General features: G+C 43.1%; 1 protein-coding gene across 4 annotated transcripts in view; it reads right to left on the bottom strand.

Moving 5' to 3' along the window:
• Positions 1 to 22,429, bottom strand: part of PPP2R2B (protein phosphatase 2 regulatory subunit Bbeta) — a 453,354-nt gene that overhangs the window by 404,015 nt on the left and 26,910 nt on the right. The window contains exon 1 of one of the 4 annotated variants that reach the window (XM_046000714.1): positions 19,335 to 19,659. The exons of 2 other annotated variants lie outside the window; for them this stretch is intronic. In XM_046000714.1, coding sequence (XP_045856670.1) covers positions 19,335 to 19,408 — 74 coding nt within the window. In that variant the 5' untranslated portion in view covers positions 19,409 to 19,659. Of the gene's footprint in view, positions 1 to 19,334; positions 19,660 to 22,429 lie in introns of those variants that run through there. One more of the 4 variants, XM_046000718.1, reaches the window with a different exon arrangement.

Here is a 22,429-nt window from a genome sequence, read left to right as displayed (position 1 = left end):
TGTTGCCAGAAGGATTTATTTTTTTTCCTCTAGGTTCTAGTCTTCAGATTTATATGAAAAAATGATGTTGCTGAAGCTGGGGAGGAGATGACTTTTATAAAAATTAGAATGCTTAATTACAAGTCTCTAATTTCCTGAGGTCAGGGAACCATGTCGGTCTTATCCACCACTGTATATCAGCATCTAATACGCTACCTGGCATGAAGTCAGGACCTAAAAATATTTGTTGAATGAATAAATGAATAATAAATAAACATAATATTTCTTATTTATGGGATCAGCTCTTCCCCGCGAATTACTCTCCTGGGTCATTGAGAAGCTGGCAACACAGGTTGCATTAAAAATATGGGCTATTCTTATAACCAAGGCTCTTTGACCCATTAGCAACACACACCCAGATGTTTTTTGAGGAATGTGTAGAGAACAGAATTCGGTCAACAAGAATTTACTGAACTCTACTCTTTCAGCGCTGCTAGAGGGAATTGGGGATGATGCCCTGAACCAGGCAAAGAAGTTCTTGTTGTCACAGAGCTTTCCCTCTTGTAGGTGAAGCAACAAAACAAGTGAACATTTAATATGACCAGTGGTGATGAATGCTATGAAAAAGTAGGGAAGAGAGGAAAAGAAAGATGAAGGAGCACTATCTTATACAGTGTAGCCCACCATCTTCCCTGTGGAAAGCACTGTTCAGAGCCAGGGCTCAATTAGGTGAGGATTTCGTGGGGTCTTCCTCTACGAACTACACGGAAAACTTCAAGGATCAGTGGCATCCAACATGAGGAAATTATTTTGCATTTGATTGTTCAGAAATGTATTCATGAGTGGCTGGGGGGGTCAGGGAATAAAAAGATGGCAAGAGTGATCAAGGAAGTGAACTTCTAGGGGCAACAATGGAGGGATTCTAATGGCCAATATGCTTTGAGCACTTACTAGGGGCTGGTTAGGTCTTTATGTTCATTATCTCAATTTATCACGGAAGACTCCCACGAGGTAGGCACTGTTCTTATCCCCTTTTATGGCAAATGAAGCACAGAAAACCTAAGTAACTTCGTCGAAGTCACTCAGCTAGCAGACGGAAAATCCAGTATTATATAAAAGCAATCTGATTGCAGGGCTCAATCATTAAATAATTCCCTTACAGATGTAAATAAACTATTTTTTAAACTACTAATATATATTGCTTCTTTGGAAAGCTTAATGAGTTATAGGGCCTAAACATATGAGAGAACTTTTTTAAAACAAAGCTGCAAAACCTACCACGAAAGGATACGAAGGTTCACGTTCCCATTCCCTGACTATAGCAAGCTGATTCCAGTCTCCACGTCTTTGAGCTTGCAGATCCCTCTGCCTGGAATGCCCTTCCCTGGGCTCTTCGCATGGATGGCATGGATGGCTCTTTCTCATTAATCAGGGTTCAGCTTCAGAGGGAGCTCCTGTGGACCCTACAGCTGGTCGCCTGCCATTCCCATGACTGGCTATTCTATTTACCCTATTGTTATTTTCTTCCCTGCCCTTTTTACTGTTTGAAAGGTCCCTGTTTTTGAGGTCACTTCTGGTCATCCTTTTCCCCTCTTAGAAGGCAAGCACCCCGAGGTCAGGGGCAGTGGCTGCTTTGTTTCCTGAAATTTTTCCAGAGCCTGATCTCTGTCTGATACCTCATCCGACTGAATTCATGCTGTCCCTGGGGTCTGCAGACTCAGCTGCTAGAGGGCTGCTAGAGGGCTTCACTTCTACAGAAGATCATGCTACTAGCAGCATCTGCCCACCATTCTGTACAGAATGAGAACACCAGATGGGAAAAGAGAGATCAGCACAGGGGACGTAACACGTACTTGCCAGTAAGCACCAAGAATGAGCTGTGAATGCTCTGACGGCTGCCAAAGAGACCAGGTATGAAGTTAGGTACACGCAAGTTCATTATTTTAATGTCACTTGAATCTCTTTGTGTGGCTCTAGCTCTAATTTGGTTGTCACCCTATTGATGACCTAATGCTTGTAATGCCTTATTACCTGTCAGCCCCCATGAGAACCTAAAGTCCATGACAGCAAGGATCTGTGTTCTTACCTGTGGATACTGTCTAGAATTATCCCATAGAGTGGGCACCCAAGAAAATTTATTTATATAATTTATTTACTAAATGGGCCAAGAAATGAGCCAACATTATTGTGTCTGTAGACAAAGATGGGGGAAGAACAGAATGGAGAGCATGTTTATTGAGTCGCTGCTAAGCCCCAGGCACTGTTACAGCTGCTTGGACCACACCTTTGATTTGTTTACCCTGTTCAGTTGCAAGCTTTGGGAGCCTAACTTTTAAGAAGCTAAAATTTACAGGGCACCTGGGTGGCTCAGTTGGTTAAGCCACTGCCTTCGGCTCAGGTAACAATCCCGGAGTCCTGGGATCGAGTCCTGCATTGAGTTCCCAGCTCTGTGGGAAGTCTGCTACTCCCTCTGACCTTCTCCTCTCTCATGCTCTCTCTCACTCTCTCTCAAGTCTCTTAAAAAAAAAAAAAGAAAGAAAAAAGATAAGAAGCTAAAATTTACAGAGTAGAAGATACCTTCCTTCTACCACGTTATAAAATCAGGTCCTGCTGAGGAAGTGTTTCTCTAAATGAAGGCTGGGGATCCCCGGAAGCCTCAAACTTCAATCAATTCACCGAGGTCTATGTTATGACCTGACAATGCTGTGTCAAATAAATAATTTTGTATGATGCCCAGAGCATATCTGAGGATCAATAGAGAATTAAACTAAAGCCTCCGGCTCCGTTTCACCTATAGGATCATTTCCATTGATCATCTCAGTTTGAATTTATCTGAATCGGAGCCAAAAATACAATTTCCAAACAGAAGACTGTAAATGAAGTGAATTTGGAGGAGATTGTCCCCAGCATGTAGAGCAAGCTCAGCCTGGGTCAGTTCGACGGGAAAGGACAAAATGCAAGTTGGCACAGTGGAATGTTTAAATGTAGCAGAAATTGGAAAAGAATCAGTTCAGGCAACACGTGTCCTCCCCAAATCCCCAGCCCTGAGCTCTCCACAGTCAAGGTCGGCCTGTTGCTTACCAGTGCCTAGGAGGCACAACATGGGGAGATATGTTTTATATATGTGGCCCTAAACTACTTGGTTGGGTACCCAATGTGGGAAAGATAGCACTTGGGAGAAGATTCCTGAAGGCTTAATATCTGATAGTAGTCTTTTCCACTGATTGTGTGTATAAATAAGGCCAATTTCAAAGAAAATGAGCTTCCTTTTAAAAAGTGTAAATAATCACGCAGTTTCAAGTACCTCACTCAGCCTTTTCAAAGTACCTGTAAGCTGGTGTTCTTCCGAGGGCTTCTCAGCGCTCATGCTCACAATGTGACAGGAAGTAGACTCTTCATACAGTTTACCCTTGAGGGGTTTTCTCTCTCTTTTATGTAGAGTCTCTACTCAGGTCAGCACATTAGTCTAAGATCTTCACAGGACTGTTAGGAACAGCGAAACCACTTTTAAAGGGGGGACAGAGGCCAAAACACCACAGTGAAGCCACAGGCTGGGTTTCAATGCTGGCTCTTAAACTAATTAGCTGTGTGGTTTTGGTCAGTTCACTTAATCTTTCTGCAAGATGGTGGGCGGGGCTCTGACCAGAACTTGGCGTCTCTTCCAGCTCTGGCTCTCTGGTTTGATGCCAATTGCCAGGACCAGCGGTGCCCTCCCCCCTCACAGGCTGCAGCAGCCATTCTGAAAATGGCTCTGTGCACAGGCAAGGCAGGATATCAATGTCCTTTTGCATCTGAGACCACACTAAGAGCCCTCCTTATGCAAGTCTGCAGCCACCCAACCTCCAACCGAGAGATCAGGGTGTCTATGAACAGTGCACTGAACCCCTGGCCCCCACCAGCATCACCCCCTAAGGCTACAACAGGAGTTCCCATGTCTCAGACCAGACATAGAGGGAGGAAGGAAACCATGCAAAATTCAGTGGTGTTGCTTATGTTTTTCTACTTTTCTAGTGGCGTTTTTCTACTTTCTCTTATCCTAGGACAGGGTTTCTTGAAGGTCTACACTTGCTCAACAGGCACAGGGGTTCTTAAAAGTTGTGGTTCTGGGGCTCTGCTCAGGATGGATCGATTCCAAATTTGAGGGGGTGTGTGAGCCCCTGAATCTCTATTTTAAACCAAGCACTGCAGATGACCTTTGTGTGTATGCGAGCACTTGGGAACCAGTGCCCTCCTAGAGAGGCAGCATCCTGTGGGTCTCTGCACTTACCCACTGCCGCTGCTAACCATGATCGTTCACCATATATTCAACAAAGATGTGTCACCAACGACAACATGGCAGACACGATGTCAAGCAAAAGTTCAAAGCACCTGCTCTCAGAGACTTAATGGGCTAGCAAGAGGAAACAGGTGATAACCAGATGCAAATATAGAATAGGCGGGCCAGGGGGGCCATCTACGAAGTAAAATGAAGGGCTAGTGCTCAGGAGGTGTAGATCAGGTAGGCAGGAAAGCCCACTGGAAGGGTGGTATTTGTGCAAAGACATACAAAAAGTGAGGGAAAGAACCATGGGGTTGGGAGACGAACACTCCAGGCAGAGGGGACAAGTACAAGGTCCTGAAGAGGGAACGTGCTTGGGCTGCTGGAGGAAGAGCAAGCAGGCCAGTGTGGCTGGTGTGGGCTGAGTGAAGGGGGAGGTAACAGGAGGTCATCAGGGTGCAGATCTCTTAGGCCTTGTAGGCTACTGGAAAACCAGATTTCACTGGGTAAAATAGGAAGTCATTCACAGAAATGGTCTTCGAACAGGGACATTCCATAATCTGAAAGGCCGCTTTCCTGGAGCATGTCAGCTTTATCTCTAGGGTGCCCAGTGCTCTCAAGTCTGGACTGGTGGGGGGGTGGGTGGAGCCATGATCTGTGGTGAGGCTATAGTACAGTTTTGTTTTCATTCCTATCTATGGTCCTATGCTTATGTTGGGATGCCCTGTTTCTGGCCAACTGCCTGAAGACAACCTAAAATAGGTATTTCACTTGAGAATTGGGGCAAAGAGTAAGAAAGTTTTGCTAGGGAAGGCTGGCCCCAGAGGGTCTTCATTCTCATACTCACACATTTACTGATTCTAACAGCCTCTCGTGCGAAGGCAGGGTGGGCAAGGAAGACATTATTTTCTGTACTCCCACGATGGCACGGAGGTAGGGGTCCTGGTTCCCCATCTCATGGACGAAGAAATGGAGGCTTAGTCTGAAGCAAGTGGTCACAGGAAGTGTTGGAACTTGGATTCAAAGGTGAGACAGTGAGAGCAAAGCCTGTGCTTTTCCCTGCACCACAAGTGGAAGAACAAAGCTCCGGGGCCAGCCTACCTGGGGTCAGGTCCTACCTTTCTGCTGCTTGCTAACTGGCTGACTTCGGGCAGGTTATTTACTGTTCTGGCCTCAGTGTCTGTATCTGTAAAATGGGCATAGTAGAAGTTTCCTCTTCGCTGTTATTACAACTAAATGAGCTAATACACAAAAACACTTAGAACAGGGTGAAGCCCCTTAAAGCTCCTTGTTATGACCATGACTGTAGCTAAAGTCAGAGGAGGCTATTTGTAGCAAACTGGAATCTTAAGCCTGCACACAGTACAAAAATCATCCTCATAAAGTACAACAATCATGAGGAAAAGGCCTCAGATTTGTGATTTGAGAAGAAATTGACTGCAATAATTTTAAGAAACAGAGTCTAGCTCAACTTAAAGATCTAAAGACAGTCAGCAGTGTCCTGAAGCAAAAGGGTCAGTTTTGGCAGGAAGTGAATTCTCCAGTTCTCTGAGTCGGGAGTGCTGTTCGGGACTCAGGGATCCCAGGAAGGCTAGACTGTTTCGGAGGCCTGCTCCCAAACAGATGTTCTAGGATTCTTTCTAATGGGATGGAAACAGGTGGCCCAAGGGTTGGGCCCGACTTTGTTTTCCTTGCTCACTGTCTTTTCCTTTTTTTCTTTAACTAGACCGTGCTTCCTTTAGGGCTCCAATACATAGTTTCCCGACAGCCAATATCATGCCTTTTTGGTTAATGTGCTACCTGCTGCCTTCCTGCCGTATTTCACATTGGAGGCTTTTACCCACATGCTTAGACATTCCCCCATCTTGGGTATAGGACCATGAGAAAATGAATTAATAACGAAGGTAGAACAGGGGTTCCTAACCCTTACCCAGGAGACTGACTTCTGGTCGGTCCTCTCCTGAGAAGGTCACCTTGCTGTGTCTACATGATTATACGCAGCTGGGCAGATGTACCATTCTATCTAGAGGCTTTGACGGAGCAGCCATTTTGTGCTGAACAAACATGATATGAAAACATCTTTAGTGGTTTGGTCCCAACACAGAATTTCTCTTCCTTCTAAATATCATGCTTCACGAGTGTTGTGTCTGGCAGAGCACACTCGATCTATTTTTCAGTGCTGGGAATGTTTACTGCCTCTTCAGAACAGAGCATAGCATATTCCTACCACTGCTCATTGAGAAGAAACTTTTTTGGGCTGGATGTCAAGACAATGGACAGGTTTCTGCACTGGATTTAGATGCCAAATGCACCTTGAGGAATCTGGGGGCATACAGACTGTTATAGACATGTTCCCCCGAAATGCAAGGACAGGGACTGCTTTTAGTGGCCAACTCCCCAAGATGTATCCACTCACTGCTTAGCCCTTCTAGTCTGCCAGCAGTCAGACGAATCTTCTCACGTTGCAAATATGGACTTTATTTTCCCCCCAGATTCATACCCTTCAATAATTTCCAGTTGCTCTTTGGGTCAAGGCTATAATTGCCATCAGAGAGGTGTGCAGAACCCACCACTCTATGACCTATTTCTTCACTGTTCTATTGCGGAGTCTCCACGTGCCTATCATACTGACCTTCCTTAAGAATCTCACATTCACCAATGACCGTCTGGTAACAGGGCCTCTCAAACATGGTCTCCTTTCCCTGGAAAATTCTCTCTCATTCCACCTATATGTGAGTCTTATTTCTCCTTCAGATCTCAGCTCAAGAGACACTTTTTCAGGGAAGACGTCCTCCTCTTCCTGGGCAGTCCAAAACCCTATTAGACCATGTTTCTCTACGTCCTTGCCACTAGTACATTTGCCACAGTTAACAGTAACCTGATGATTCGGTGTTCCAGTAGGGCGGGAACCATATGTATGTTTATCCCTGGTGAAGCCACTGCCTAGCCCATCTCTGACATATAAGAGAGATGTTCTTTATACACGTGCTTGTAATTTTGGAATTAACAACTAATTTCTCTTGCAAAGAGGTTCACTGACCACTCAATTTGCTCCTACAATTTCTAGGTAAGGGACATTCCCACGTATCAACCATAGGATGCAGAGCAGCCTTTCATGCATATCTTTGAAGTCAGGTATCCATTTGCCTTTTGTTTGCTTCACCTACTAACTGTGCTTTTGCAGCTACTTGGGATGATAAAGGCTTTGGCCATCTCGGCCCATCTTTTCTCCCAGCTCCATCTGCCAGGGAAGAAACAATGACTCAGAAAACTAATGGGCCAATCTCTCTAACGATGGTGATGATTTCAGCACTGCTGATTTCTCTATTCAATTTATAAAACTGAGTGCAAAGGAAGGAATTGCCTTGGGGTACAAGTACCAAAGACAAACAGTGAATTCGCAAACACACATCAGAACTGTCCTGGCCAGTGTTCATGACACACAAGCAGCAAAGGTGATGAATGTTGAAGGAACTGAAGAATTCAAAACCGAACCTTTTTTTTTCCCCCTTTGGATGAAAACATGATGGTGTGGGAGGAACCCAGGATGTGCCCTCAGCCACCTTGGAATAAAGAAACTGTCACAGTAAGTACAGGGACCATCTACTCAGTGGCCGTTAGGCACACTTCACTCAATGTCTTTAGTCCTTACAATAGACCTGGAAAGGAAACCTAATTCCTTCTCTTTTACCCTTGAGAAAACAGACACTCAGAGGATAAATACCTTTAGTCATATTGGGAACTCGCATTTAACTGATTCCGAAGCCCAAGTCTGTTCCAACTGGATAGCTCACCTCACCAGTCCTCTCCCAGGATCTTCACTGGCAAAACCTGCCTACTGGCACGCATGATTATTGTGATAATTATCTCCCCATGAAAATAACGCCTGGAGAGCGCCTGACTCCCAGTTGGCTCTTACTCAACATTATTCTCTGTCCTCCACATTTCTTATCAGCTGCTGAATTCCTTACGATTTTATCAGGAACTCCTAGAAATCAGTTACCATTCCCAGCTTCTGATTTAATATGGGTAGCTCAGGAGGGGGACATACTTCACAAAGCACTGTCACTTAGTCTCACGCCAATACTACCATGTTTTATTATGTTGCAGTTTGACTCCGAGGCACAGCAGGATTAGGCAATTTATCAAGGGACATCAATGTCTAGAGAAGACCAGAACATTCGTGTCTCTGGACCGCTGGCCTAGGATTCTTTCCATCACTGCACTGCATCAAACTACTCAGGGCAAAGGTGACTTCTGAGGCCTCCACTAATATGAATCATATTCATAGTAACAGCTCTCATTGAGCTCTTTATATGCACTGGATAGCATGCTGTATGCTTTGTATGAATTATCATGTTTACTCACTAAAGCAACTCCTTGATATGGGCATAATTTTTATTCTCCTTTAGGAAGATGACAAAACTAAAGTCCAAGAAACTGAATGACTTGGGCTGAATAAGTTTTATTAAAACTGAATGTTTTAGCTAGTACCCAAATAGACACTCTTGAAGCAATCCATAGTTACCGTGAAGCAGACAAAGGCTCAGTGAAGTTCCACAGAATGTGTAAACGAGTAACACTGACCTTGAATCTTCCCAGGACAGCCACTTATCTGCCAGACGTCAGGCACCTTAACCAAAGGCGATCTCTTCTTAGCTGCAGGATCTTACTCTATCAGTTCAAAGGGACCCACAACTGATCGTTCTCTTTCTCCCAAAGCTCCTCCCTTTGAATATATTCCTCAGCCCTAACCATTGTTTCTCATAGACTCAAGTTCCCAGCTCTTACTATTCATAGGATTCACCAGGGTAGGGGTGCCTGTGTGGCTCAGTCGGTTAAGTGGGTGCCTTCTGCTCAGGTCATGATGCTGGGGTCCTAGGATTGAGCCCCTTGTTTCAGCAAGAAGTCTGCTTCTCCCTCTCCCTCTGCCTCCTGCTCCCCCTGCTTTTGTTCTCTCTTTCCCCTACCCTGTGTCAAATAAATAATCTCCAAAAACAAAACAAAACAGAAAGAAAGAAAAGAAAAGATTCACCTGGGGATCTTTTAAAACTAGGATTCCTGGGGCCCCTTCCAGGTAATCTGATTCAATAGGGACATGGTGGAGATGTCCCTGTTCATTTGCCACAGCTGATTCTCATGCCTAATCAGGTTAAAAAGACCTGTTAGAGTTGTGTATGCATGCCTTCCTCTCCCCCACCAGACTGTAACTTCTTAAAATACTGATGAGTCCTTTACATCTTTTAAATTTCCATGTGCTAAGAACAGTGTTTAAAATGCTGGGGGTGCCTGGGTGGCTCAGTGGGTCTAAGCCTCTGCCTTTGGCTCGGGTCATGATCTCAGGGTCCTGGGATGGAGCCCCACATCCGGCTCTCTGCTCAGTGGGGAGCCTGCTTCCCTTCCTCTCTCTCTGCCTGCCTCTCTGCCTACATGTGATCTCTGTCTGTCAAATGAATAAATAAAAAATTTTTTAAAATTCTGTATTTATGCATTGTATTGTAAATCCAGTATATTATGGAGCGGATAAGAACCTGGGCTCTAGAATCTAACAGTCTGGGTACAAAACTCTGATCTACTCCATATTTGCCATGTGGCTTTTGGTAAGTTATCATACCATTTTGTGGTTACCTCATCTGTAAAATAAGGACAACTAAACGTCGTGATGTTTTCCTGAGATTTATGAGAGGTGGTGACTAAAGTATTTAGCACAGGGTCTAGCAAATTACAAGCCCTCACCAATGCTAGCTATGTAAGTAGGCAAAAATGATTCAATCAGTATGGCACTACGAATACCTTTATGTGACTGTTGCTGTGGTAAGTACAGTAGGGGATACAGAAGAAATACTATATGCTGCCACGTTACTGAATTGCTGTGAGTTCTAGCAGTTTGGGTGTGGAGTCTTTTGGTTTTTCCATATAAAGTCTCATGTCATCTGCAAGAGAGAGAGTTTGACTTCTTCTTTGCCAATTTGAATACTTTTTATTTCTTTTTGTTGTCTGATTGTTGCTGCTAGGACTTCTAGTACATTGTTGAACAACAGTGGCAAGAGTGAACATCCTTGTCGTGTTCCTGATCTCAAAGGGAAGGCTGTCAGCTTTTCCCCATTGAGGATGATATTCGTCGTGGGTTTTTCATAGACAGATTTTATGTAGTTGAGGAATGTACCCTCTATCCCTATACTTTGAAGTGTTTGAATCAATGTACAGAAATCAGTTGCTTTCTTATACACTAACAATGAAAATATAGAAAGGGAAATTACAGAATCAATTCCATTTACTATAGCACCAAGGACCATAAGATACCTAGGAATAAACCTAACCAAAGAGGTAAAAGATCTGTACTCGAGGAACTATAGAACATTCACAAAAGAAACTGAAGGAGACACAAAAAGATGGAAGAGCATTCCATGCTCATGGATCAGAAGAATAAACATTGTTAAAATGTCTATACTGCCTAGAGCAAACTATACTTTCAATGCCATACTAATCAAAATTCCACTGGCATTTTTCAAAGAGCTGGAATAAACAATCCTAAAATTCGTATGGAACCAGAAGAGACCCTGAATGGCTAAGGAAATGTTGAAAAAAAAAAAAAAAAAACTGGGAGCATCATGTTGCCTGATTTCAAGCTTTACTACAAAGCTGTGATCACCAAGACAGCGTGGTACTGGCACAAAAACAGACACATAGACTAGTGGAACAGAATAGAGAGCTCAGATGTAGACCTGCAGTTCTATGGTCAAATAATCTTTGACAAAGCAGGAAAAAATATACAGTGGAAAAAAGTCTCTTCAATAGATGGTGCTGGGAAAATTGGATAGCTATGTATAGAAGAATGAAACTTGAACATTCTCTTATACCATACACAAAGATAAACTCAAAATGGACAAAAGACCTCAACATGAGGCAGGAATCTATCAAAATCCTAGAGGAGAACATAGGCAGTAACCTCTTCAACATTGGTCACAGCAACTTCTTTCAAGACCTGTCTCCAAAGGCAAAGGAAACAAAAGTGAAAATGAACTTTTGGGACTTCATCAAGATAAAAAGCTTCTACATAGCAAAGGAAATAGTCAACAAAACAAAGAGGCAACCCAAAGAATGGGAGAAAATATTCACAAATGACACTACAAAGGGCTGATATCCAAGATCTATAAAGAACTCCTCAAACTCAACACACACAAAACAGATAATCACATCAAAAAATGGGCAGAAGGATGAACAGACACTTCTCCAAAGAAGACATACAAATGGCTAACAGACACATGAAAAAAGTTTCATCATCATTAGCCATCAGGGAGGTTCCAAGCAGAACCACATTGAGATACCACCTTATACCAGTTAGAATGGCCCAAATCAACAAGACAATAAACAACTAGTGTTGGAGAGGATGTGAAGAAAGGGGAATCCTCTGACACTGTTGGTGCAAATGCAAGTTGGGCAGCCACTTTGGCAAACAGTGTGGAGATTCCTTAAGAAATTAAAAATAGAGCTACCCTATGATACTGCAATTGCACTACCGGGTATTTACCCCAAAGATACAGATGTAATAAAAAGAAGGGCCATCTGTACCCCAATGTTCATAGCAGCAATGGCCATAGTAGCCAAACTGTGGAAAGAGCCAAGATGTTCTTCAACAGACGAATGGATAAAGAAGATATGGTCCATATATACAATGGAGTATTACGCCTCCATCAGAAAGGATGCATACCCAACTTCTGTATCAACATGGACAGGACTGGAGGAGATTTTGCTGAGAGAAATAAGTCAAACAGAGAGAGTCAATTATCATATGGTTTCACTTATTTGTGGAGCATAAGGAATAACATGGAGAACATTGGGAGATGGAGTGAAGTGAGTTGGGGAAAATCGGAGGGGGAGACAAACCATGAGAGACTGTGGAGTTTAAGAAACAAACTGAGGGTTTTGGTTGGCGGGGGAGGTTTGGTGAGCCTGGTGGTGGGTATTAAGGAGGGCACATATTGCATGGAGCACTGTGTGTGGTTCATAAACAATGAATCTTGGAACACTGAAAAAAAATTTAATTAAATTTAATTTAAAAAATCAGAAGAAATACTGTTAAGTCTCATTCACTGAATACTGACAGGCATTTTTATAAAATTGCAAAAAATTTTTTTTCACCTTCATAACAATACCCTGATATGTTATTGTTGGAGAAGGAAATACACCAGTTAAGTAAATGAAGGTTACCCAGTGAGTAATTTTCTGTGTGAGATTGGAACTCAGGTTCATCTGGTTTCAGAGTCCATTCTCCCTACTTTATTATTGAAAGGTTACATAAACCTTCATTCATATACCCATTCATTCAATCAACAAGTATCTATTATGTGCTTATTATGTGCTAGAAACTGTTCTAGGTGTTAAAGATATGTAGGAGTGAACAAAACAGAGACAGCCTCTGCTGTCATGTAGCTTACATTCTACAGGGCAAAAGAAGGGCAACAAGTAAGTAACTGGGTACAGGACACATCCAGTAAGAGAAGGGCTAAAGCAGGGTAAAGGTAACTGGGGAGTGTGTGTCTGTGTGTAAGAGAGAGAGACAGAGACAGAGAGAGATTTGGGGGGAGGGGGAGCTTGGGCAATAGAAATAGAGAGATGGAAAGAGAGAGATCTTAGGCAGGAAGGCCAGGAAAGTCCTCTCTGGTAAAGAAACATTCAAGTGATAGATTTGATAAGACGTAATTGGATTCTGAATATTTTTAGAGATTAGACCCAGAGGATTCACTGTAGAACTAGAAGAAAGATATGAGACAACAATAGAAACAAAGAATGACTCCAGGTTTTCTGGCTGGAGTAACTAGGAAACTGGAGTTCTCGTTCCTTAAGCTGGAGAAGAAGTTGGACAAGCAGGTTTTTCTCAAGGGGAATGAGGAGTCAGGTTTGGAGGCCACTACTGCATCCTAGTGGGAATGCTGGGTAGGCCATTCGAGGCACTGGTCTGCATTTGGGGTGAGAGGCTGGAGCTGGGGATACAGGTTGAGGAGACGATGTCTCATACCATGGGGCTGGTGGAGGCCACCTAGGAGAAAGAGCAGGTTAAGGAGAAGCCTCAGGACTGGGCTTGTGTGTTTCTGGTTCAAGAGGGGGAGGAGGAATAGGTAGGAGTCTGAGGACTGGCCATGGCCAGAGAAGGAAACGGAGAGGAACTCTGGGCCCTGAGGCTGAGACAAGGAACCCTTTTGGGAAGGAAGCAGTGACTGCCTATGCCAAGGGTGCTTGAGAGCTGCCTTGGGAGGAACCTGGCTGAGAAGGATGGGCCAGATCAGTGAGAGGTCCATGGGGGACTCCCCCAAGAGCAGCTTTGGCAGGAAATGAGAAAAGAGGTGACAACTGTGTAAAGATGACTCTTTCAAGGAATTTTTCTGCAAAGAGGAGCAAGGAATGGGCAGTAGCTAGAGATGGATACAGGACTGTGAGATGAGTATTTAAAGCAGGGTGACTGACAGTCTGTTGGGGAACCACACCAGCGATCCTGTAGAGAGAAAAGCCTTAGTGATGAGGCACAGACAGCGGACAAGTGCAAGATGAAAGGCTGGAGTTGGTGTCAGGAGTGGGATCCAGCTCCCCAGTATGGAGCTGGCCTTGGATGAAAGCAGGGACAAAACATCTACTGTGTGGAAAATGTAAAAAAATAATAATAATAATAATCCAAAGCAATGTCAAGCAATGTAAGATTCTGTCTCACTTAATCCTAGGTCAGGTGGCCTAATATTACCTCTATGTTATAAGAAAATCACTATGCACGTGTGGGAAAGGCTTTAAATGTAGCTGAGAAAATGAACAGTCAGGGAAAGCTGTGGGTGGAAGTGTGTTTGATATGGGCCTGAAGAGTGGGCTGGTTCTACATATGTGGAAGGGGCTAAGAGAATTCCAAAAATATGAAAAACAAGAATTCCATAAATACATAAAAAGGCACAAAAGCAAAGAATGGATCCTGTTGTAGCATGTACCTCAGAACCAGAATGCATGGGTTCTAATCCTAATCCTTGCACTTCACAGCTGTGTGACTTTAGGCAAGTTACCTAACTTCTCTGTGTCTTAGTTTCCTCATTTACAAAATGAGGATAACAACAGCTTACCTCAGAGAGGTTTATGATGAGGAATACACACAACTGTCCCTACATCCACAGACATGTATATGTTGGAATTATACCAAATAAATAATGAGCATTGTATGTTTTAGTTATTATTTTATTATCATTTACAACATGATAAAGAGTTAGAAAAATGTGTATTTTTCTGAACATGGGTACAGGCTTCTAGTAAGCCTGCTTTTGGGGGTCTCTGGAAGGTATTGTGCTTCTGAGTTCCTCCTCCCAAAGGAGAACCATGGTTACATGGGCAAACTGGTCACTCTCCCATTCAGTGTTTTATTTATGAAGCATTCCTTGACCATCTACTCCCACTCAAGTTCTGTGCTAACCAGGACTCAGAGCCTAAAGACAAATGGCAGAATTCCTGTGCCCAAGCTGCTCCTGGCCACCAGGACACAGACATGTGAACAGACTGGGGCCATCCAATTCGAAGGCTGTTCTCATGCTGGTACTCCGGAGGAAATGCGTCAGGTACTAGTTAAGAGCACTGACTTCTGATTCCGAAAGTTTGGACTTGAGTCTTACCTCTGTGAGTTTACTAAGTACGGCCTGTGTGTCACTTTGCTCCCCTGTAACATGGAGAGAGCAGCATCTGAGATGAGATCGCATGAGCAGCAAATGAGATGATACTGGCCCAGCCTGGCACACACGGCCAGGGATCCTTGTAGTGCTGCTTGGCTTCTCCTTCTGGAGCCTTCTTTCCACAACTGTTATGGTTTGCATGACTCAGAATAGCAAGTCCTTCTTTGGAACTCTTGAGGAAGTCTTCCTGGGAAGCCTCAACTGGAGCTGACTTTTAAGAGATGAGCAGTGTTTTACAGCACGGAAACATGAGGGCGAATTCTCAGGGAAAGGAAATGTCTCAGGGCAAGGCACATGACCCTGGTTCCTTCAGGAAGAGAGAATACCTCTGCTCATCTGTTCAAGGGCCTAGAAAAGACCCTCCCAGGTTGGGTGCCAAATTAGGCCCACTAGAAAATATCAGGCAAGGCTCCTCATACTTGACTGGTTCTCTTATCTTTGTCCTGTCTGAAATGGGTTTTTGGTTTTTTGCTTGTGATTGAGATTCTGTGCCTCTAATCCTGGAAACAGTTCGCTGGATGAATGCTTCCCCACCGTGGTGGAGGGAGTGATGTGTCCTTCTAATGAGGTCCACAGAGAAGGAAAGACAATCCAACTGTACTCTCAAAGCCCTGTTCGTGCACCAGCATTATTTAGTTGGCCTTTTTCCTCTTCATATTTTCTAATTTTAAGGTAAAGTAGAGCATGGTCATAAAACCAGTCCCCTCAAGTGTGGCTACGAAAAGTACCCGACCAGCAGTGGTTAAAACAGCTTGCATTCCTGTAGCAGCTAATGCTTTGTAGAATGTGTTTTGCCTGTGTTTTAAAAATGTGTCCCCACAGCAGCCTTGGTATTTGTCATCATTCCATTCAATAAAAATTTGTTGACTGCCTACTAAGTACTTGGCATTGTTCTAGTGCTGGGGGTATAATAGAGGGCAAAACCACATGTGGGTCCTGCTCCCATGAAGCTTTCAGTCTAGCAGGAAGACAGACATTCACAGAACAGTTTCACCAGGCCATTTATGATGACAGACTAGGACAGGTGCTCTGAAGCAGCCTGGTTCTCTAAGAGCTATGACCATCGTGACCCGAGGGCCAGGGATGGCTTCTTGGCTTGAGCTGAGAGTCCAAGGCCAGAATTAACCAGGAATGGGGCTAGGGAAGAGAGAAGCTTCCCAAAAGTCTATGGTGGGAGGGAGATTCCCGAGGGACCAAGAATGGTCTGTGTGGCTGGAGACCAGACAAGATGGCATATGCTCAGAGTCAGGAAAGTCAGGCAGGGGTTAGAACACGCGGGGCCTGCTAGGCCATCGGAAACCATTGAGAGGTTTTCAAGGCAAGCATTTTTGTGTTTGGGGCGGGGGGGCGTTGAGGGAGGGAATACAATTGTATATATATATATATTTTTTTTTTTTTTAATATTTTGAAAGTGAGAGCAGGAAGGAAAAACAGCTATTATCTGTGGACACATATTGTTGATTTACCCTACCTACGAATGCATTCCTATATCATCTGCTCAGATAATGTCTGGGACACAGTAAGTGCAATAGAAGTGAAGGTCAGTTATTATTATTGTTATTGTTATTATTGCTACTACTATGATTATCACCATGTGTGGCATTCTGAATGTCTTTCTTTGTGGCCACCCTATGGCATATCATCATTCATGTTTTACAAATGGGAAATTAAGACTCTGAGAGGTTAAATAACTACCCAACCTCAGCCAGTTGGCAAGTGGCCGACCTAAAATTCAAAGCCCATGATATTTCTGTATTGAGAAAACAATGTCAAGACAAGCTGGGCAGAAAACTGTCTTTTAACTAGAATGGTTCCATCCTCAAGGAACCCCAGCAATTGTTGAAGCTTTTTTTTTTTTTTTAAAGATTGTATTCATTTATTTATTTGAGAGTGAGAGAGTGAGCACGCAAGCCGGGTGAGGGACAGAAGAGGGAGAGAGAGTCTCAAGCAGACTCCACGCTGAGTGCAGAATCCAGAAATGAGGCTCGACCCCACCACCCATGAAGCGATAACCTAAGCCAAAATCAAGTGTTGGGGGTTCAACCAACTGAGCCACCCAGGTGCCCCAGCAATTGATGAAGCTTTTGGAGTTGTTCTTGAATTAATCTTAAAGGGATGGTTTGGGTATTTCTACTTATTTGATGTTCCCAGGATATACACCAATTATTCATTCTCTGCCTCTTCATTTAAATAAAATATGAAGTTTGCAACCATAACTTTTCTAGAAGAGGCTAGAGGGCAACATAATAGCTAACAATATAAAACCTCAAACGCCTATCCATTCTCACATACATTTCTTTGCAGACAAACTCTAAGTAAGTGTAACTAGTTCCTGAGGGACACTGTGATGGGTTTGAGGAAGCTCTTCATTACTTAAGATAATGTAATAAAAAAGGGTAACTTGACAGCCTAAGAAAGTACAGGAGACTACAAAACAGACAGCACCTATCATGTACCAAGCTTCCTAAAGAACTAGAATGATCACACTGAATTCTCAATATCCAGGGAATAAGTCTCTTTATTTCCATTTTTTAGGTAAAATTGAGCATAGAGCAATTAAATGACTTGGCTCTGCTTACTTGGTATTTAACCCATGCCTTCCCCGCTCAGCTCTGGCCCCTCACTCACAAAATTAATGTTTGCCATGTGCTATTATCCCTACCCATTGTCTGTGAGTGTCACAATAGATTAAAAGACAAGTCTCCTTGCCTCCCACCCCCTAAACCTGGCAATAGGTGGCAAATTAGAAATTGTTTTGATGGGAATAAAACGGGCTTTCCATTTTGATGGAGCACAAAAGTTAAATTTGGTTAAATAACACTTCAAGAAAGTTCTTGGGGGTGGTAGTTGTCTGTATGAGGTAGGAACTTTAGCTCAATTAATATACAAAACAGCAGCAGACCACGTATTTGGGTTCTCAAAATCTAAGCTAGGAGGAGAGGACGGGGGACCAATCAGAAATAGAAAAGTCATCTAGGCATCTTCCTATATGAGTTTAGGTCTTTTGTATATGGGAAGTTCCCCTGGAGATTTCTATCCATGCCATTCCCTATCCCTCCCTAATGCACATAAAGACTTAATAAGTTTCTCTCGTAAGAGGAAAGATTTCTCAGTGGGTCGTCTCCTATAACCACCAACAAAATTTTTAAGGGAAATATCTAATGGAAAAAAGTCCTTAGGATACCAAGTTCTGTGAAAAATATCATCCTTGGTCTCAATTCAAGGGTCATCCCAAACTTCTACTTGCTTTTCCCCGGGGGCAATGACTGAAAATCACTTCATGGAATAAACACTCCTCTTGTTTTCTCTACACAGCCCCCGATCCCCAGCTCCTACTCCGAGGAGGAGGAGGAGAAACAAGGGTGGGTTTTCGCAACAGGCTGCTCACCAGCTCCATTCCAGAGAGTGAGGCTGGACAGAGGGTACAGGCAGCCTCTCACTGCCCCAGCCCTCTTCAATCAGTACTGCTCGTAAGGCAAGCCTCAAGCTGAAAAGCAGCCAGCCAGCCGCTTTTCTTGAAACTGCTCTTTTTCAAGGATGTAGCAGATCAAAAGAAACAGGCAAATCACACACAGAATATGCACAACCGGCTACTGGCTCCAGAAGCGTTGAAACCTGCAGCATTTAGATGAAGGCAATTGCCAGAATGTTGATGAGGTACGTACACACACACACACACACACACACATACACATGCACACAGAAAGTACACATACACACACACACACAGATGCAGAGTGTGATAGGTTAGAAGGTAGCAGAGGTCCCCAAAAGGACCAGCGACTGGAGACTGTTTGTATGAGGCTCAGCTCACCCTTGTCGTAAGGCATTAACTTAGGACCCCCACAAACCCCATTTCCAGCGAGCGCTGAAAGTCAACTGTGTCTTCTTGCTCTGCAACCCAAGTCCAGACTCCGAGCAAAACAATCTGACAACCGACACCCCACAGTCATGTAGTACGCTAATACTGTTTTGCTAATTGCTTTCTTGGGCATGCACCAAGTTATTAAACAGATAGTGACAAAACAGAGAGCTTGGATAAATGTATGTGGCAGCACCTACTGAAAATGTTCCTCCTTAACACGAGTTCCAATTACTTGTTTGCTTGTGAAGTGGAATAAGGGAAACTGGCAAAATATTTCTGATTTTTTTCCGACTCTGCTAGATCAGCTTTGAGATCACCTTTGCAATATTATTCTGCCCTTTAGAAAATACGTCCCTTTCCTTACAGAAGACAGACTGATTTTAGAAGCAGATCTAAGTCTGTTAGATACAAGCTTTTGCCAGGAACGACAGTCATCTGCTAGCTACAGAAAGCAGTATCAGCAGAGCCTGTGGGAAGTCATACACCAGCCCACTTTTTCCCACCCACCCAGACACTCTCCCTCTCTGGTCGGTACCTTCCGTGTGGCAGCTGGAAGAGAGGATGGTATTCGGAGGTCTGAAGATGTAAGGCAGGTAACGAGAGAAGCATTTCATCTTCCAACAAAAATAAAAAATAAAAATCTAAATAAAAAACCAGTCTCCTGAATCCATAAGGATTCTCTTGGCCTTTAAAGCTGGCTACATCACCATATGTTTATGTAGGTTCTCCCCTGGATCTGCAAAGCTGGGAAGCCCGAGGAATAACTGGAGATGGGGCCCATTTTGCCATCAGCGCCAGGAAGCACTGCCTTACATTTCTGCATGCAGCTCAAACTCAGAAGCCCCCAAGCAAGCCGGGATATAGCCTCTTCATTGGCTGCAGCTTCTCCGAGCAGGATTTGCTGAGTAAGTCAGTCCTGCCTGTAAACACACGCTGAAATGCCCTGCCTGAAACCTCTACCTTTTCCCGTGTGGTCAGTTTCTCCTCGAGGCTGCAAGAGAAATCCAGCAGGATAGGGGAACCCTGAGGATAAGTGACCATCTCTTCTTCAGCAGGAAGATCAGATGAAACAAAGGCAGCACAGTGTTCCACCCTGGAGAGGGAAGGCTGTTACAAGAGCCACCCGTAATGCCATGGGTCTCAAGAATATTAAAGTACAGTGCAATGAAATGGGTCTCTGTCCTTGCTTCGTCTAGATTTAGCTCCATGGTTTTTTAATACGAAAGTGCAAACAATAGCACCATTTATCATTTAGGTGAAGCCCAAAGCTGGGGTGCGTAGCCGGTGACAGAGGACTAACACAGACGGATTCTGTGCTCCACGACAGGCTTTTTTTTTTTTCCCTGCCAGCCGTCACACCAAGGCAGCAACCTGGTTCTGAGTTATTTGCTGTGAGAATTTAAAGCCACAACACAAGAACGGAGGCTAAGCCCCAGGAAACTGACCCTTCACCGACCGGTGTGCCCCGATGGCATGGAAAAAGTAAGTTGATCTAAGAATTATATGACTTTACCCAAACATTCAGATTTCATAAGAGGAAGAGAGGGAATGAGAATACCCCTCATTGAGGACAGGTTGAACCACCACATAAATTTGGATGGGGGAACTGGTTTGGTTTTGACCCATCAAATAATAATGATTTTGGAAACCTTATTACCAGAAGGCAAGCACAAGGTGTCAGTCTGGGATTGAAAAGTTCTGCCAAAGACACCATTGTCTATGCTAGAGAAAAGGTGATTGTCCTTTGTGCTGCATTCGGAGACACAAGGAAGTGATGTAATGGTCTATAAAAGAAAACCAATATTGCCATGAGAGGGATTTTTAAAAATAAGATTTAACATCAAATTTTAAGATATGATTTAATATAAAAATATAAAATGTCTTGCTCTAATTGCACTAGAAAGGATTAAATACCTAGGAATCAATTTAACTAAGGAGGTGAGTGAGAGACCTGCACTCTCTGAAAATTTTAAGACACTTGTAAAAGAAATTAAAGACAACACAAACAAATGGGAAGACATATCGTGCTCATGGATTGTAAGAATTAATGTAGTTAAAATGTCCATATTACCCAAAGCCATCTACAGATTTAAGGCAATCCCTATCAAAATAATAATAGCATTTTCCACAGAACTAGAACAAATAATCCTAAAATTGATAAAAAAAAAAAAAACACAAAAGACCTCAAATAGCCAAAGCAGTCTTGAGAAAAAACAAAGCTAGAGGTATCATAATTTCAGATTTCAGGATATACTACAAAGCTATGATAACCAAACAGTATGGTAATAGCACAAAAAGAGACCTATAGATCAATGGAATAGGATAGATAGCCCAGGAACAAACCCATACAGATGGCGAACAGACACACGAAGAGATAGATACTCAATATCATCAATCAGCAGAGATATGCACGTCAAAAAACACAGTGAGATACCACCGCACATCTGTCCCAATGGCTGGTACCAAAAAGACAAGAAATAACAAGCATCTGTGGGATGTGGAGAAAAAGGAACCCTTGTGCACTGTTGATGGGAATGTAAAATAGTGCAACCATTGCAGAAAACAATACAGAGGTTCCTCAAAAAAATAAAAATAGAAATGCCTTATGATTCAATAATTCCACTACTGGGCATTTACCTAATGAAAACAAAAACACTATTTCAAAATAATATATGCATCTCATATATACAGCATTATTTACAATAACCAAGATATGGAAGCAACCCAAGTGCCCATCAATAGATGAATGGATAAATAAGATGTGGAAGATATATATACGAAATGGAATATTACTTGGTCATGAAAAAGAATGAGATCTTGTCAAGTGCAACAATATGGGTGGACCTAGAGGGTATAATGCTAAGTGAAACAAGTCAGAAAGAAGAACAAATATCATATGATTTAACTCATTTGTGGAATCTAAAGAACAACCTAACAAATCAAAACAAACAGATTCTTGAATAGAGAGAGCAAACTGATGGATGCCAGAGAAGTGGGTGGGGAGATGGGGGAAGTAGTTTTGGTGGTTGAAGAGGTACAAATTTCTAGTTATAAAGTAAATAAGTCACAGCGATAAAAAGAACAGCAGAGGAAATATTGTCAATAATATTGTAATAATATTATATGATGACAGATGGTGACTACATTTACCACGGTGAGTACTAAGTAATGTATAGAATTGTTGAATCAGTATGTTGTGTACCTGAAATTAATACAACATTGTATATCCATTTACTTCCTTTAAAAGAAACGTGTGAGGGCACCTGGGTGGCTCAGTGGGTTAAAGCCTCTGCCTTCGGCTCAGGTCATGATCTCAGGGTCCTGGGATCAAGTACCACATTGGGCTCTCTGCTCAGCAGGGAGCCTGCTTCCTCCTCTCTCTCTCTCTCTCTGCCTGTTTCTCTGCCTACTTATAAAAAATAAATAAAATATTTTAAAAAAAGAAATGTGTGCCTTGAAATCTGGTAGAATATTTTTTTAATCCTTCATTGCTTCTCCTCTTTGAAGATACACTTAGCACTGGAGAAACATACTGGGCTGTCCAGGGAAGCAAGAATTTGGAGCCATAACGTAATTATGGTCTTTTTCCAGGCCATGATATATAAAGAGACCCTTCCACCAATATGCTTT

The sequence above is a fragment of the Meles meles genome, chromosome 3 (assembly GCF_922984935.1).
Source record: "Meles meles chromosome 3, mMelMel3.1 paternal haplotype, whole genome shotgun sequence".
NCBI classification, from domain to species: domain Eukaryota; kingdom Metazoa; phylum Chordata; class Mammalia; order Carnivora; family Mustelidae; genus Meles; species Meles meles.
This window is presented reverse-complemented; position numbering and strand designations above follow the sequence as displayed.